At 39.2% G+C, this 16,052-nt stretch overlaps 1 protein-coding gene across 24 annotated transcripts in view; it reads right to left on the bottom strand.

Moving 5' to 3' along the window:
- The window catches only part of NRXN1 (neurexin 1), a 1,909,081-nt gene that overhangs the window by 25,033 nt on the left and 1,867,996 nt on the right, over positions 1-16,052 (bottom strand). For 14 of the 24 annotated variants that reach the window (XM_073628542.1, XM_073628535.1, XM_073628556.1 and 11 more), the window contains one exon: positions 3,752-3,842. In XM_073628542.1, the coding sequence (XP_073484643.1) occupies positions 3,752-3,842 (91 nt within the window). The remainder of the gene's footprint in view (positions 1-3,751; positions 3,843-16,052) is intronic. The other 10 variants (XM_073628543.1, XM_073628557.1, XM_073628541.1 and 7 more) reach the window with 1 other exon arrangement.

Below are 16,052 nucleotides of genomic sequence, written 5' to 3' on the forward strand. Positions count from 1 at the left end.
AGTGCAGGAATCCCACAGCAGGGTGCTGAGGAGGAGGAATGCTTAGCTACACACAATGTCCAGAGCAGCCTTCCCCAGCACTCCTTTAGATCCAGCCTTGCCCCCACTTCCTGCTGAATCAGAGCTAAGGCCTTCCGGATTGGTTAGTTCTAGATCTGACTATGCAGGGAGTGTGTTGGATCACTGCAGAGAGTCTACTTCTTGTACTCCTTCCGCACAAGTAGCCAGAATCTTTCTCTGCAGCATGCTTGTCAGGGTACATTTCTAACTACCCTTGCTATGACCACCTCTATACCATTTTGTTTTCTGTTCTTTCAATCTTTAGTGTTGCTAAAGTTTTACCCAACCATATCTAATTTTCGAATCTCAAGAGCTGAACAGAAGAGCCAAATGATTTTGCAAGAAATGTGGGGTTTAGATTTTGCACAGACCTGAACTTTAAATAATAAATATCAGCTATGTCATAAGGAATATCTAGAAGTGCTAATTGTGCCTAGGGAGTACTCTGAAAAAAATGACTTTTTGTTTGTAATTCCTGTGCAATTACTGTGCAGTGCAATTGCTGGTATGTGAAGGTGTGTAGGCACTTTCTACATATAGCCTCATATCTGCAGTGTGACATCTAAGGTGCTGATGCCTCTTAGTGCTAATCACAGGAACATTAGAGTGAGATTTGGTGATGTCACTACTGTGCTTCTTACTGTTCTCCTTGCTGGTGGCTCTGACATTAGGAAGCAAAGCCCTGCCTCTACCAAGATGGCCACCTCCACATAGAGACACAGTGATGAATAAGGTATGTTAAGTCAGTAATGGGGAAAGATCAGTTGCAGGGAGACCTCAGGCAAAACTGGTGACTAGTGCCCTTTGCCTGCTTCTTTTGGGTGCAGCTTCTGGGGTTCAGTTCCTCTGTAAACCTCCATTCACCATCATACCAAGTTCTACTTTTCCATCCTTTCGTTTCTCTATCAAATCATAGTTTGTCCCACCCCATCACCCATGCCGCAGTGTCCGCTAAGTACATAAAAGCATCTGTCTCCCCGTTTACACATACATCATGTCTCTTTATGTCTTCCCAAGTACAAAGCTATTACACAAGACAATGTTTTCAAACCAGAGGCTAAGTGTTGAAATAAATGTATTACGATAATCATGTTTGATTGTTGTAATTGATTACCCACCATTTAATTGAAGTTGGTGCTTAAGCACTTTTGAAATCAGAGATCAGTGCACAGATCCCGCAGGCACTATGCAATCTAGAGCTTGAGCCAGTAACATCTAATAAGATTTATGCCTCAAACCGCCTCGTCTTCTTGATTTTCAAGATCTGGGCGAGCCGTAATGTTTTATATCCTCGCCTTTCATTTATTTTTATTTTCCTCCTATCTAACAGAACTCTTAAAATAGCACTTATCTTTGCAACTTTTTGACATTTTTCATGGAAATCTTTACAACTCTGTTAATAAAATATACCAGAGGCTAATTTTTTAAGATTGTTACTTCCATTAACAAATGATATGAAACCGGGCCATCACTGTTCATTTACAGCCTTTACCGTTTTGAATGAAATGGTGCTTGCTTTTGGGGCAGTTTTAAAAATAGATAAAATAGCATATTGCAACAGTTGACATGGTAATAAGAACAGATATGTGTACTTTATGTCCAAACGTTCATGGACACCTGACCATCACACCTATATGAGCTTGCTGGGTGTCTTATTCCAAAATTACGGGCATTATATAGAGTTGGCACCCTTTTGTTACTATAATAGCTTCCACTCTTCTGAGAACGCTTTGTGTGAGATTTTGGCACATGCCCCTGGGAATTTGTGCCCATTCAGCCAAATGATTACAACTATTGACTTGGTAATAAGAACAGTGGGTATACACTTTGTGTCCGAACATTCATGGGCACCTATTTGATTTTGTTTGACATCCCATTCCAAAATCATTGGCATTATATGGAGTTGGCACCACTTTTGTGATTATAACAGCGTGTACTCTTTTTGAAAGGCCTTTCACAAGATTTTGGTGTGTGCCAATGTGAATGTGTACCCTTTCAGTCAAATGATTGTGAGATCAGGTGTTGAATGAGAAAACTTGGCTAACAATCGGCCTTCCAATTTAGGTGTTCAGTACGATTGGGGTCAAGATATGCTCAGGCCACTCAAGTTCCTCCACACCAAGCTTTTACTTTTGCTTACTTCATCCCTCATTCCTTATTGGCTGTAATAATAATTTATTATTTAAATTGGCTGACCTCTGCCAATCGAAGAAAAATTTAAATTGAAATCAATAGGGAAAGGTGAGATGATGTCAGTGTGTGTAGGCAGGCTAAACCCAGACAGACTTTTGAGAGTAAAATTGAGTTTTTATGACTAGTATCTAGACATTTTTTTGAGAGCTGTAACAAAAGAGAAGTAACAATAAGCAACACGGAACAGTCTCTATACACAGGTACTGTTGTATAGACATGTGCAAACTGAAATATTTTGTTTCGGAATTTCGTTTTCGTCCGAAAAATACATTTGTTTAGTTACTACCGAAATTCGTTTTTATTTATTTTGTTTCGTTAAAAAATGCATTCGTCCGAAAATCCAAAATAATTAAGGTCAAATTTGTCATTGAAGGCTTATGGTGTCTGTCGAATGTTCTAAGAAGATTCGACAGAGCAGCAAAACTGTATTACGCCACAATCGTACACTTCCAGTCGAATGTTCCGCCTACAAGCTATAGTAGAATTCTAATGTTGTATGACACTAGTAATAATTATATTTATTAATTATTATTATTAGTCAACCAACATTAGAATTCAATCAATTAGTCAACCAATGTCGAATCTTTTCTCTCTATGTCGAATAATCTTGGACTACTAGAGTTAGGTTAGGCGCATTCAACCTTTTTTGCTATTGTCTCTAGAATGTCAAATCTTTTTTCTCTAGGTGGAATCTTTTCTCTCTATGTAGAATAATCTTGAACTAATAGAGCTAAGGTTAGGCACATTCGACCACAGGTTTGATAGACACAGATCGCTATTGTCAGTGTCATGTTGAATCTCCTATCTATATCGAACTGTTGTCACAACGAAAACGAAAATAAAGCATTAGTTTATGTCGGATCTTTCGGTTTTTGGATTCTGCACGTTCGTTATTGTTTGTTAAAACGATAACGAAAATACCCAAAATTCGGACAAAAATGCATTTGGATGAAAACGAATGCACATGTCTCCTGTTGTATGTGTTAGCAAAAGGAATGGCATGGGTTACTTCAACCTAAACGTCTTCTGGGGTCCTGAGGGGCATTCTGTCACAAGGTACAAGGGATGTATCCAGTTTTAGAGATAACTCCACCCCTGAAGATAAGCTCTACTCCTAGAGATAGGGTCCACTGCCAGGGGGTAAGCCCCATCCCAGAGTTTAGCCCCATTCTGTAATGGGAGGAAATTCCGATGGCTTCCTCTCTGATTGAGGTAGTGATGACCGACTCAGGAAAACTTGGGTTTTATTAATTAATGAATCGCCTGAATATTTGCATGTGGATCTGTATGTCTGAGAATCATGCAATTAAGAAATAATGGCAATTAGGCCTCATGAATCATATGATTCTCCAAAGATTGGACAAATCTGCATGCACATAACCAGTGTAAAAAGCAACTTGCGACTCATTGATTTTCACCTAATTTTCAAACTGATTCACTCATCACTAGAGAGATGTAAAACACATTAAAGAAAAAAAGAATAAAAAAGTTGACTAACCTAACCCACCTGAGCTCTGCTCACACGGATCGATGTCCTCATCATCCTCACTGGGGCACTCAGCAGAAGCAACCAAGAGGTCATCAGAGCTCTGCAAGAGAAGAATTAGAACAACTATGAAAAAAGGATGATTATTCCAATGTTCCACAACACTTTAGATGTATTCAGTTCATCAGATTTAAAGCAGAACTCCAGGTGAACAATTAAATATACAGAGCAAATACATACAAGGGAAATGCTTTACCTGCAAAAGGATGTGTATTTCTATCCATCCAGCCCTTAGATATGAAAGGCTCTACCATACAAACCTGGTGAATTGGCATTTCTCTGCTACTGATAAGCAATACATCCTGGCCAATTCCCTACCCCCAACCTGGACGGTGAAGGCACAGCAACAGCTCTGTGATGGGTCATTATTGAGTCATATTTTAGAATGTTCCTTACTAGCTTATATGTACATCACAACCAATTGGTTACTATTGCTGCCCTTCCATCTCCCAGTCACAGAACCTCCGTGCAAGGGACTGCAATAGGCTGATAACAAGTCAAAATCAGACATTTAAGCTGGCTATACACTAGTAGAATTTGATTTGACATTTCTCCTCTTAAGAAGGTGTGTTTGATTTTCTAATGTTTAGTTGGGTCAAATCGAGCCTGTTTTTTTTAACCAAAGTGACAAGAAAATTTGAAGGAGCAGGGTGGAAAATGTTTTTGATTGAACATATTTCTAACGGTGTTTTGTGTTTCTGATTTGGTAAAGTCCATTTGTTTAAAAATTTGAATGTTAAAAGCAAACAGAATTTTGAACTACTTTTGAGCCATTGAATGTGCTGAGAATTTTCGTAAACATTTTTGTACAAATTTTGTTCTGAATATTAGTTAACAAATCTAGTAGGAAATAGCCAGCATTTGACTAGTTGCATTTAAAAATACCTTTTAGAATTTTGTTTATTGAACACATAACTGCATTAATTGGTGATATTGTTTTATCTTTGTATATGGGAAATAATAAATAAAATTAGATGGCTCCCAAACATTTACAGACTTCAATAACAATATAGGATTAGAGCTACTTCCAAACATGTTTCAGAAATTTGATGGCTATAAATTACTGTGAAAGCAACAATGTAAAACCAATAATAAGAAAGTAGAAGTGGCATAAACAACAGTACCATCATGTTACCTTACTGAGGATCATTAGTAGAATCACTAATCAGGCTAGTGATAGGATTTTATTGTGTTTAAAAAAAGAAAAAAAAACTGTGTATTGGGAATCTGTTTTGTACCTTACATTATTTAACATACTTTTTAATTAAACCATCATTACCGCAATGCTCCATATGTCCTGCTATGTAGCTAGTTATCTCAATCAGTAGGGTTTTTCCAACATGTCACTCTCACCTCTGCAGTGCAGTTCAAATATTTTCCTGCGGATTTCTGCTGGCATCAAAAGCGTGAAATTCAAGTCCCTCAAACCTGATTTTGGTCTCTTCAGGCTAATGTCACTTCCAGTTTAATTAGCACAAGATAACGGGGGAATAATTTGCTAGTTATACATGCTAGGTTTAATATACCATGGTAACAATGTAACATTAGGTTTACCTAAGTCTGTTGATTGACACATTCAGAGTGATATCATTTTTTACACCCAGATGGGGACTTGCATATCTTTTATGTGTTGTCATACACAGCAGACTACTATCAATTATGTATTTCTTTCATCCCTGATCACAATTAGTAAGGAATGGTCCTATCTAGGAATAATGTGATGCAAGCTCTTTATAAAGCCGCTGTCTTAATTAATATATTTAATTTACACATATACAGTAAATCCAAATATGTTTAATAAACAATAAATACATTATATACATTTACATAACAGCAAGTAGATTTTGTCGAAGGGCCCATTCACACTTATGTAAGCATGTGTTAACATACACGTGTGGGTGTGAATGAGCCTTTTTTTAGTTGTGCTAATCTGCAGTGCATTGATGTAAAATCAGTCATATAGAGAAGAATGGGGATTTTACTTAAATTGCATTTTCATGCATTAAAATTCATTTGTTTCAGTAAAGAAAAATGGACAATGAATAAGCCCTTTGAACACAATCTAACTTTGGGACTGCTGTGAAACAATACAACAAGACCTACTTTTTTTCCTTAGTAGAATACATTTATTTTGTCTTCAAGGTATAAAAGGAGGCATGACTAGAATCTTCAGGGCTCTGGTGCAATAAATCATGAAGGGCCCCCCTGGCAATCTTGGGACACTTTATTATGGTCCCATAGTGGGCCACCTTCCTGCCATCTTCATTCTTTATTCAACTTCATTAAAACAAGTAAGGGGCCAGTAAATGACACATTTACCGACTCCTTCCCTGCTATCCATCCTGGCCAGCGGGAGGTGGGAGGGGGAAAGCCGACAAAGCTGTGGGGGGGGGGGGGGAGACCAGCAAAGGACACAGGAAGCAGAAGGACAGGCACAGGATGGTGGCAGGAGCAGCATGTTGAGGATTTGATGCCCTCCATTTCCCTCCTGTAGCCGCTGAACATCATGGGTTCATAGGCTTCATGGAGGGATTGGTTCCTCTACACGCCGCCACTCCTATCCAGGCGCACAGGAGCAGGGGTCGGGGCACAATGGTGACCCCCTGTGACCCCTGTATGTACAGCCCTGGCATGATGTAATTGTTATATCCATAATTAAAGTAAACTAGTCACAAAGCTGGAAAATTGAAACTAAGCATATGATGAAGGAATGCCAAAGCAGATTTTACTTTCAGTGAATACTTAATTAAACAAATTGTGTAGCAATTACACATTTCTTGATAGATTAAATATTTTGGAAATCATGTAAAATGTGAACTCAGACCCACCTTCCCTTTGCTTTCGAACGTACTGAAATTGACCATCAAATTAAAAAGCCATTGAGTGGGGAGGATGGGTATGGGGCCAAGGCAACCATTTACAAAAAATGTAGCTGCTTTTACCCCATATTTGTGAATCTACTGGTTGTTTTAACTTGCAGTGTCACCTGGAGATGTTAGATTATTTTGCCAACAGAACCAAAATTGCTGAAAAAGTACCTTATTTTTTTTTTTTGGGGGGGGGGGGGGTTAGTAATAAAAAAAAGACATTGTGAGGTGGATGAGGTAGAATATGGCCCCATGATTCACCTGGGCATGTTGGTACACATAATTTAAATATATAATTCTATTTGGCCACGAAATCTATCAAAAGGACTATAGAAGAAAGAAATATATGAAAAGAGCATTGAACGAGGTCATGGAAACCTGATCTCTACATCATAGGATACCCACAGCCATAGAAGCACCATGACCAGATATGGCTGATAATGGGAAACAAACCATATATCTGTGGGTGCAGTGCAGCATCTGGAGACACCCCTGGAGCCTCCAGCTGACTGAACTTACAGAGGAAAAATTGATGGTCCGTGAAGGGGGCACCAGGACACAGGAGGAAAATAATTGCCTCTATCTTTGTGGCAGCAAGAATCTTCATCACCAGGTCTTGGAAGTTGCCTGCAATTCAATTTGAACTAGTGAAGGCTAAGGTGCCATGGATCATGGTTAACAAACATCTTTTGGGGATCTTACATGATAAAGTTAAACTGTTTGAGAAAACCTAGGACCCTTGGATCAAATACTTAACTGGAATAGTTAAGTGATAGTATAAATCTAGAACAGATGGGTTGCAAATTACTATATGCTTTTTGTTTTCTTTTTTTACTTACTCTCCTTTATCTTACAGTATCTTGGACATTCCCTTGTTACTTGGAACAATGCCCAGAAGAGCACACAAGGGAGGATGGCCTGGGATTCTAGGGAACGAATCTTAGCTATGTGGGGCTCCCTGAGAGATTCAACCCCCCAAAATGTGTGTGCGCCCTACCTATGACCTGTAGCAAATCTTGATTGAAGTAGGGCTCATCTGGTTAATAAAGGTGTGATATATAGTTGCTCCCTGTAACATGATGACATTTAGGGAGGTCGGGCAACAGGCCTCCCTTTATGTATGGATACCCTGAATGCCTTGGTCCCATGCTCTATGTATTGATCTATTATTGTTATGACTGTTTCTATTACTATTTTCTCTGTAATTTGACTCTTTTGTATGAGGAAAATGTTACATGACAATGTAAAAGCATGTGTAGCCTCTGATTTACCTTTGAAATATAACTAATACAAATTATTGGAAAAGAAAAATTGATGGTCCAAATGGACTGTTGATCTCATATCTTTGGCTATCTTTACATTGTAAGCTTATCTTTTATTAGATTCCATAACCTATATAACAACAGCCCTGACAGAGCGTCACTTGGTGTGTTGGGACTCCTTTCGACATTTCTACAGAACAATGACTTATAGATTTGCCCATTTATTTGTCACTAAAGTTTAATAAAAACTATAACAGCTCTTCAAAAGCGTATACTCCAGAGATGATAGATTTTTCCCAGAGACCTAGATTGACAGCGTGCACCAGGCAAGGGTGGCAGATTTTGCAGCAATACGGTATCAGCAATTGTAGGAAAATAGTTGAGGCAAATGGGTTTGTTGAAATTATATCTGTCAATCAGCCCAAAGCCATTAAACATAACATTGCGGAACATGACTACAACACCTTTTAGGAAAACAGCTTGCACACAATTGTACTGTATTTGAAAGAATTTTCATACTTCATTGAGTAAAACAACAATTATTTCATTTCTGGCGGCGTTGAATGTATACACGCTTGCATTGATATTTTAACCTATCAGATAACCGCTGGAGCCTGCTGATTTTTTTTTTAAGCCCCACTATGGCCGTCAGCGGAATAAGTTAATAAACCAAAGATCTGTTCTGGGTTATTAAAGTGATATTAGAGCCTTGTCTTTTTTTTTTTTAAATAACAAACATGTCATACTTACCTGCTCTGTGTATTGGTTTTCCTCCACTTCTCGGGTCCCATACCGGCACTCCTGGCCCCTCTCTCCTGTCGGGGGCCGAGCACCCAAGCAAGCGTGCTCCTGAGCCGCGGTTCTGTGTGTCCATTCACATACACAGAGTCGTGGCTCAGCCCTGCTCCACCAATGGCTCCTGCTGCTGCCAAAAGCCAATCAGGAGTGTGAGAGAGAGGCAAGGCTCTTGTGTCCATCGCTGGATCAAGAGGGGGCTCAGCTAAATATTAGGGGGGCTGCTGCACACAGAAGGTTTTTTACCTTTATGCATAGAATGCATGAAGGTAAAAAACTTTGTGCCTTAACCAGATGGGGAACTGAAGCAAAAGAGAGGGGAAGGGTTACCCACAGCAACCAATTGGAATTAAATTGCGTTTTTTTCTTCTGTGAAAATTAAAAATATATATATTTTTTTTCTAGCAACCTCAATATTATTTTGTTTATACTTTTTAGCAATAGTAAATCATCATATTGTGATGGCAATGAAATAAAGAAAGCAGAATAAGTTGAGTAAAAATTAAACCCTTTATTGGCTAACTCAAACAGTTAAGGGTACACGGGACGTTTCACAACCTCTCCTGAATGATTGAACTTGACAGATCGTAACGGACGTTTAAAAATGTCCGTTTTGCTGCGTTTACATCCCGCGTTTAGCCACATTTAGCCACGTTTAGTCACGTTTGCGTTTAGAAGCATTTTTTTTCAAATAGTCAAAAATTTAAAACGCCTGTAAATGAAACGCGGCTAATCGCAAGTTACCGTGTTTACACACGTTTACAAGCTGTTACAGGCATTTAGCGTTTCAAATGCCTCCGAACATCTATCCTGAACGCATTTTTTTGCTTTCCAAGTACATGTACTAATAAGATAACCTAGAGGAGAGTTCAGGGGCAGCTGAACAAAAAAACACCCAACTGCTCCTAAATGTCCGTTTACCAGCAGCAGTGTACATGAAGCCTTAAAGTGGTTGTAAAGTGGTACTGGAAATATCTCCTAAACCTGCACAGTTTAGGAGATATTTACCATATATGCTTGCGCCGACATCATCGGCGCATGCGGACTAAAGAAAGGGCCGTTTCTATAGGACCCGTGCCGTGGCCATCGGGTCCTGCGTTTATGAGCAGGAGTGACGTCACATGACTCTGCACAGTCACAGAGCCGGAGTCCTTGGCTTTGGAAGGAAGAGGGGTGAAGATGGATGCGGCCAACTGCAGGGACATCGCAGGCTTCGTTTTTTTTTGCAACATAATGAGCTAGTATGCGATGCATACTAGCCCATTATGCTTTTACTTTGCAGGGGAATAAAGAGGAAGTAAAACCCATCATGGTTTTACTTCCTCTTTAAGATGCAAGATTCTGAAAAGTGTGTTTTTTCACTAGTGTTTGAAGGAGACCTTTCACAAGAGAAATAGATAGTCATGGCTGACCTCTTCCTGGCACGCTTGTTGCCTGGCTCTCATGCTGATCCCCAGACAACAATGCTTTCTGTGTCACTAACTTGAAATTATATGGCCAAAGGATTGTGAGCACCCCTGAAATGTATTGAAGCTACTGTGTACAAAGAACATTTGGACATTTAGCCTTATGGCACCTTCCTTTTATGGCACAAGGCCAAGTCTATAAAGACATGGGGTTTATTTACTAAGGCTGGAGAGTGCAAAATTTGGCTCACTTCTTCATAGGAACCTGAACCCCATAGTTTGATGAGCTTGGTGAGCTTGGTGCAAAGGGAATTGATCTTGATGGCCTACACAGAGCTTTGACCTTATTGAACACTTTTAGGGATAAAATTGAAACGCCAAATGTGTGCTAGGTTTTCACATTCAACTTTAGTACCTGACCTCACAAAAGCTTCTTTTGGCTGAAAGGCATACATTTCCACAGACACACTCCAAAGTTTTGTGGAAAGCCTTCCTAGGATAGTGGTGGCTGTTATATCTGCAGGGGGGGGGGGGGACTTTCCAGTTTTAGTAAATTAACCCCATAATTTACATGTGAAGGGGGCCAAGGCTGATGATGCTACCATCAAATGTTTTTGCCCTATCTGCCAATTTTTTTTTTTTTACTTGTATTGTTTAGAAATAAAAAATGGTACAAAGATCTAATTACACAAGTGAACATTGTTTGGAAGTACAATTATTTTTTTTTTTTTTAAATTATGTTTTACGATTGGAGGGGAAACAAATTGCCCACTGGGACTGTGAAAGAAGAAAGGTCAGCATAGCAATTTTGTCTTCGCCTTTCACACTGCCCTAACATGATAACAATGACCAGCACATCATAGTTACTTTTGGAGTAATTGCTGGTGCCATTAGAGCCATTAGCTGCTGCACCAGCTATACATAAAATAATAAACAAGAGCTTTTTGTGGATTAGAGCTTTCTCTCCTCTACCATCTGTATTTAATGCAGCTTCCAAATTTTAACAATAAAAACAGTGAGTCACAAAACAAACAGCGAGAAAGATATATCAAAAACTTTGCAATGAGTCACTTTAACATTAATGCATTTCTAATAATTTTGATTCATTAAATTTGTTTTTTAAATTTGAATAAATGCAACTAAGAGTTTATGGTTTGTATGATGTATAAAGACATGGAATCACATTATGAGGCTGCTTCTTTTATAGCACTGCATTAAAGCGGAGTTCCAATGACATTTAACAATTTAAAAAAAAAAACATTTTTGAAGTTAATACATTGCCATGTAATACTCACGTTTTTGCTGCAATTCATCCCCCGATGTCACATTTAATGCCAAAAGAAACTTATATTATTCATCGCTGGCCTTTGTCATTTTGCTTGTGGGCATGTGAAGCCCACAAGCATTTATTTCCGGGACACGGTGCAGCTGAGCGACCAGCATGCACCGCCCCACTCTCACGCATGTGCAGTAATGCGCCGTAGCGGCGCTGTAAAGTATACAGGTTGCCATAACAACGGGCGGCGGTGGCGGAAGTGCCCGCCCCATTGTTATGGCATCCTAGCCCTCGGCGCTGCCCACTGACACCTGGGAAATGATGACGCACATCTCCTAAGAGCAGCAGCGAGCGGAGGCACCGAGGGAAGTGACGTCAGGAGCCGAGGTGATGAAGAAGGAATATTTCAAGGGACCACATAGCAACAGGCATAAAAAGGTAAGTTTTTTTTTTTTTTTTTCTCCAAATGTTTTTCTTTGTATTATTTCATGCACATTAATGAAATTTTTCTTTTTTTGGGTGGAACTCCACTTTAAGTGTTTGTGTGAATACATCAACATTATTATTATTTTATTATTATTATTATTATTATTATTATATAGGATTTGTATAGCGCCAACAGTTTGTGCAGCGCTTTTACAGCATGAGGGCAGACAGTATGGTTACAATACAATTCAATACAGGAGGAATCAGAGGGCCCTGCTCGTTAGAGCTTACAATCTAATAGATTGCATCAGATAAAATCTTCTTAAGAAAAAAAAACATCTTAAAGCTCCAAACCTAACTGAGATCAGCTCAAACAAAGATGGAACTGGGCAGACACAGCCTATGTATGGGGCCTTCAAGGGGGGAAATAATGTGATTTCCACCCTCTTGGGAAGTGATGTCGGAAGCAACTTGACTCTTCAATGTAATAAAGTTCTGTTGGCCAGCAGACTATTAGTAGGCACAATCTTAAAGAAAAGCTTTTATTGTGAACGTGCTACTATAAGCAGATTACATATGAGTTAAACCTACCAATATTTCAATTTGCTGATATTGCAGGTATTAAATAGCAAGCACAGCTTTATTGGTTCTTCCCATAACCTTTTCCTGCTTACAATTCCAATACAAATTCTAATATAACACACATGTACAAGAGCTGATTTATAAAACCAGCACATAGTTTTAGTGTTACATACAAAATGAGTTCTGTGTTCATTTTGTAATAGGCAGAATCGATAGGGATCATATGGGTTGTAATAGATCATTTACATTTGAAGCAAATCTTTGTATAAACTTACCAAAGCTGATTTACTAAAGCAATAGGACACTCTCAAAGTGCATTTTCAATTTGCAAAAGTCATATCCACTTATCTTAGTGATGGAGATAATGCATTGTAATATGGATGGCTTTAACTTGCATTGCTACAATATCACATCAAAGCATTTCTCCAAGTGTGGTGTGTTGTGGTGCCATTCATTGTGAATGGCACCCCAATGCAGTAAGCATTGGTGGGCAATGGACCCACACAGCATGGCATCATGACACACATGCTGGGCAGCCCCTTTACAATGAATATACTGCCTCATTGCAACACATATAGGTATGCGCAGCCTACCTGATAAGGGTTTGCACCCTAAAGCTCAAACACGTGTGTGTGTGTGTGTGTGTGTGTGTGTGTGTGTGTGTGTGTGTGTGTGTATGGGTGTCTACATATGTATGACCCTGGCACATTGACCTCCCTGCCGACACAGTGAAAGAGAAGTGTGTAAACACTTCTCTTATGGCAGAGTGGTTAAGAGGGAGATCTTTCCCCTCTTCCTGCCGCCCCCAATAATGTGCTGACTCATATGTGGGTGATTAGGGTGTGCCCAGGCACATCTGGCACACGCCTATGGCAACACACATTTACTTGTGATACAATGAGAATGAACACTCCTTAATGGGGTTGCTTTACTAAATACGTTTTTTAACTTGCGTAGACATTTTGCACTCAGCTTAGTGAATGAGATGAATCTCTTCTGTCTTCCATCATCTAATCATGTGCAAGCAAAAGTGCTGTTTTTTTTTTTTTCTTTGCACATGATTGGGTATTCTTTGCAAAGTGATCCTTTACAATATTTACTAAGTTCTGGAAAGTGCAACTCTGCACTCCGTCCCTACAATGTGCAACTTCCCTTGCAAAGTGAAAAACTTATTTGCCTTTAGTAAATCAACTTCACTACCTCCAACAAAATCAGCATAAAGTTATAACAAAGAAATGCAGGGCATACCACAATACTTTACACTACTGGACTTAGCAGAGTAGTGCAATATGCAAAGATGATATGCAATTACTCATAGAACTGTAATGGTTAGGTATGCCCTGTGTTTTTGGTACAATTTTGTGACACTCAGCTCTCTAAATATGAGCTGCTGCATCACTCTCTATTTACCATCTAACAGCGACAAGCCAAAATTTAAACAAGTTAGAAGTCCTGTTGCAGGTGGCACGTCACTTGGGGATTGATTTACTGAAGGCAAAAAGACTGCACTTTGCAAAGTCCAGTTGCACTCTGCAAGAGCAGTTGCTCCAGAGCTTAGTAAATGAGGTAAAGCTTCACTTTGCAAAGCATACCCAATCACGTGCAAGGAAAAGTTAAAAAAACTGAATTTTTGCTTGCACATGATTAGATGATTGAAGTCAACAGAGCTTCTGCTCATTTACTTAGTTCTGGAGCAACTGCACTTGCAGAGTGCACAGTCTGTTTGCCTTTAGTAAATCAACCCCTTAGTGTTCACCACAGTGTGCTTCAGCAGCCAGTTAAAAAATAGTCTCTCAAAGAACTACAGCAAGCCAATTATATAAAGGTAAACCTGCAGCCACCATGAAAAAATAGCCTGCATCCACCTCCGATGTGCCATCAACACATCTTTGCTTGGCTGCAAAGTTCATTTGCAAGGATGTTGGTCAATGCAGTACTTTCAAAGAGTGTGAGGTTTATTTTCAAATGGTGCTACATCAACAGCAGTCCTGAAATCCCTAGACAGGTTTTTAAACAAATTTCTTATTCATAAGGCCCTTCGTAAGCATTTTGGTGAAAATTGGATCCAGGTTTTCCAAGATGGCAGTTGATGTGTATCACCATTTGAAAATAAAATGTAAATTTTCTTTCCATTGCATTTTTTTAATATGTTTGTGTGAGATGCTACACAAGGAAGTCATTGATATTCTATGTTGGTACTGAACCTTGGTATTAGGGCTGTTCCCATTCACTGTCTGAGAAGCACTTAGAAATGATCCATATCACTGGCCCTTTGCCCCACACATCTGCAACCATCGTCTTTCCTGCCACTCTGGATACTAAAGAAAAGGCAAGGAGTTGATAATTCTGAATTGACCCCACCTAATAACAGTGCTCAATTCACAAAGTCGAACGCAGATGACTCTTTTTCAATATGACCTGTTATTTTGATTTTCAGTTTATTACCATTCTAGGTCTGCTCTGCCAAGCTTACGATACACTACGCTTGTATCTGTCAACATGTTTTCACTTCCTGTCTTCCATCTACCACTCAATATGACCTAGTTTTGAAGACAAAAAATAGGTTGTCAACATCTAATTTACATTCCATTTAAATAGCTGTTTGTTTCTCTATATTTATGTCCACGTGACCAGCACTGCAATAAAGCACAACAATCTGAGAAATATTTCTTTGTGATGAAAGAGCCCACTGAATTTATTTCCAGAAAAAAATATAGGTAAAGCGTAGAGGATATCCTGACCAAAACTGTCAAACGGAATAGTGCCCTGTGTTTGCCATTAGCAACAAACTGACTTATCCCTTTAATGGACCAATAAAACAAAGGAGAATAGGAAATAAAAAAATCATAAGATCAACTAAATAAATGGTATCAGTAGCTTTGCTGGACAGGAGTCCATCGATAGAAAACTATTGCATCGAAGAAAACAATGGCATTTTCTCTGGCAGGAATAAGTCTTGGTTTTGAAGAATGACGTTCCTAGGTTTCCTAATGGTTCTTGTACGAAAAATCCTAATCTATTGTCGTGTTGAGCAATATAATTTATTCATGAAAATAAAATAAAGGTTTTTCCCTGGCAATAAGATTCTTGGTGACCTATCTACTAATGATAATCATTTTTATGACATTCTTCTTAGAAGGTCATGGAGGGAAAAATGACATGCAAGCCTCATAAACATTCTTCGACTGGTTGCAAATTCATTATCTTCTAGGTGGGTTCCAAATGATTTCCAGAGTGGTTAGAAGATTTAAAGCTGCATTTCTGGAATTCAGCTCCTTTGTAAAATGTGAAGGCACACTATGCGTTAAGTCCAAAGAGGTGCATGACATCTCCTAGGCTTATCTCTATTATTTACATCTGACAGTTGTATTGCTCTCTTAGAAGACAGCTTGTGCAGTTTTTCTGGGAAGCTGACACTGATCTTCCAGGTCTACGCATCTTCAACATCAGAGTCAGTCCAGCTGCTATGCCTGCCCCTCTCCTCCACTTCCCCAGTCACAGAAGCCTTTGTATTATGTGGACTCTTTCACAAAATACAAAGGCTTCTCTGAATGGGCAGCAGAGGGGAAGGAGAGGGCATAACTGCTCTGTGTGTCTCTCTCTCCTCTCTCACAGTCCGGAGTGTTGGGCAGAGCCATA

This window comes from Aquarana catesbeiana, linkage group LG04 (genome assembly GCF_042186555.1).
Source record: "Aquarana catesbeiana isolate 2022-GZ linkage group LG04, ASM4218655v1, whole genome shotgun sequence".
Taxonomy (NCBI): Eukaryota; Metazoa; Chordata; class Amphibia; order Anura; family Ranidae; genus Aquarana; species Aquarana catesbeiana.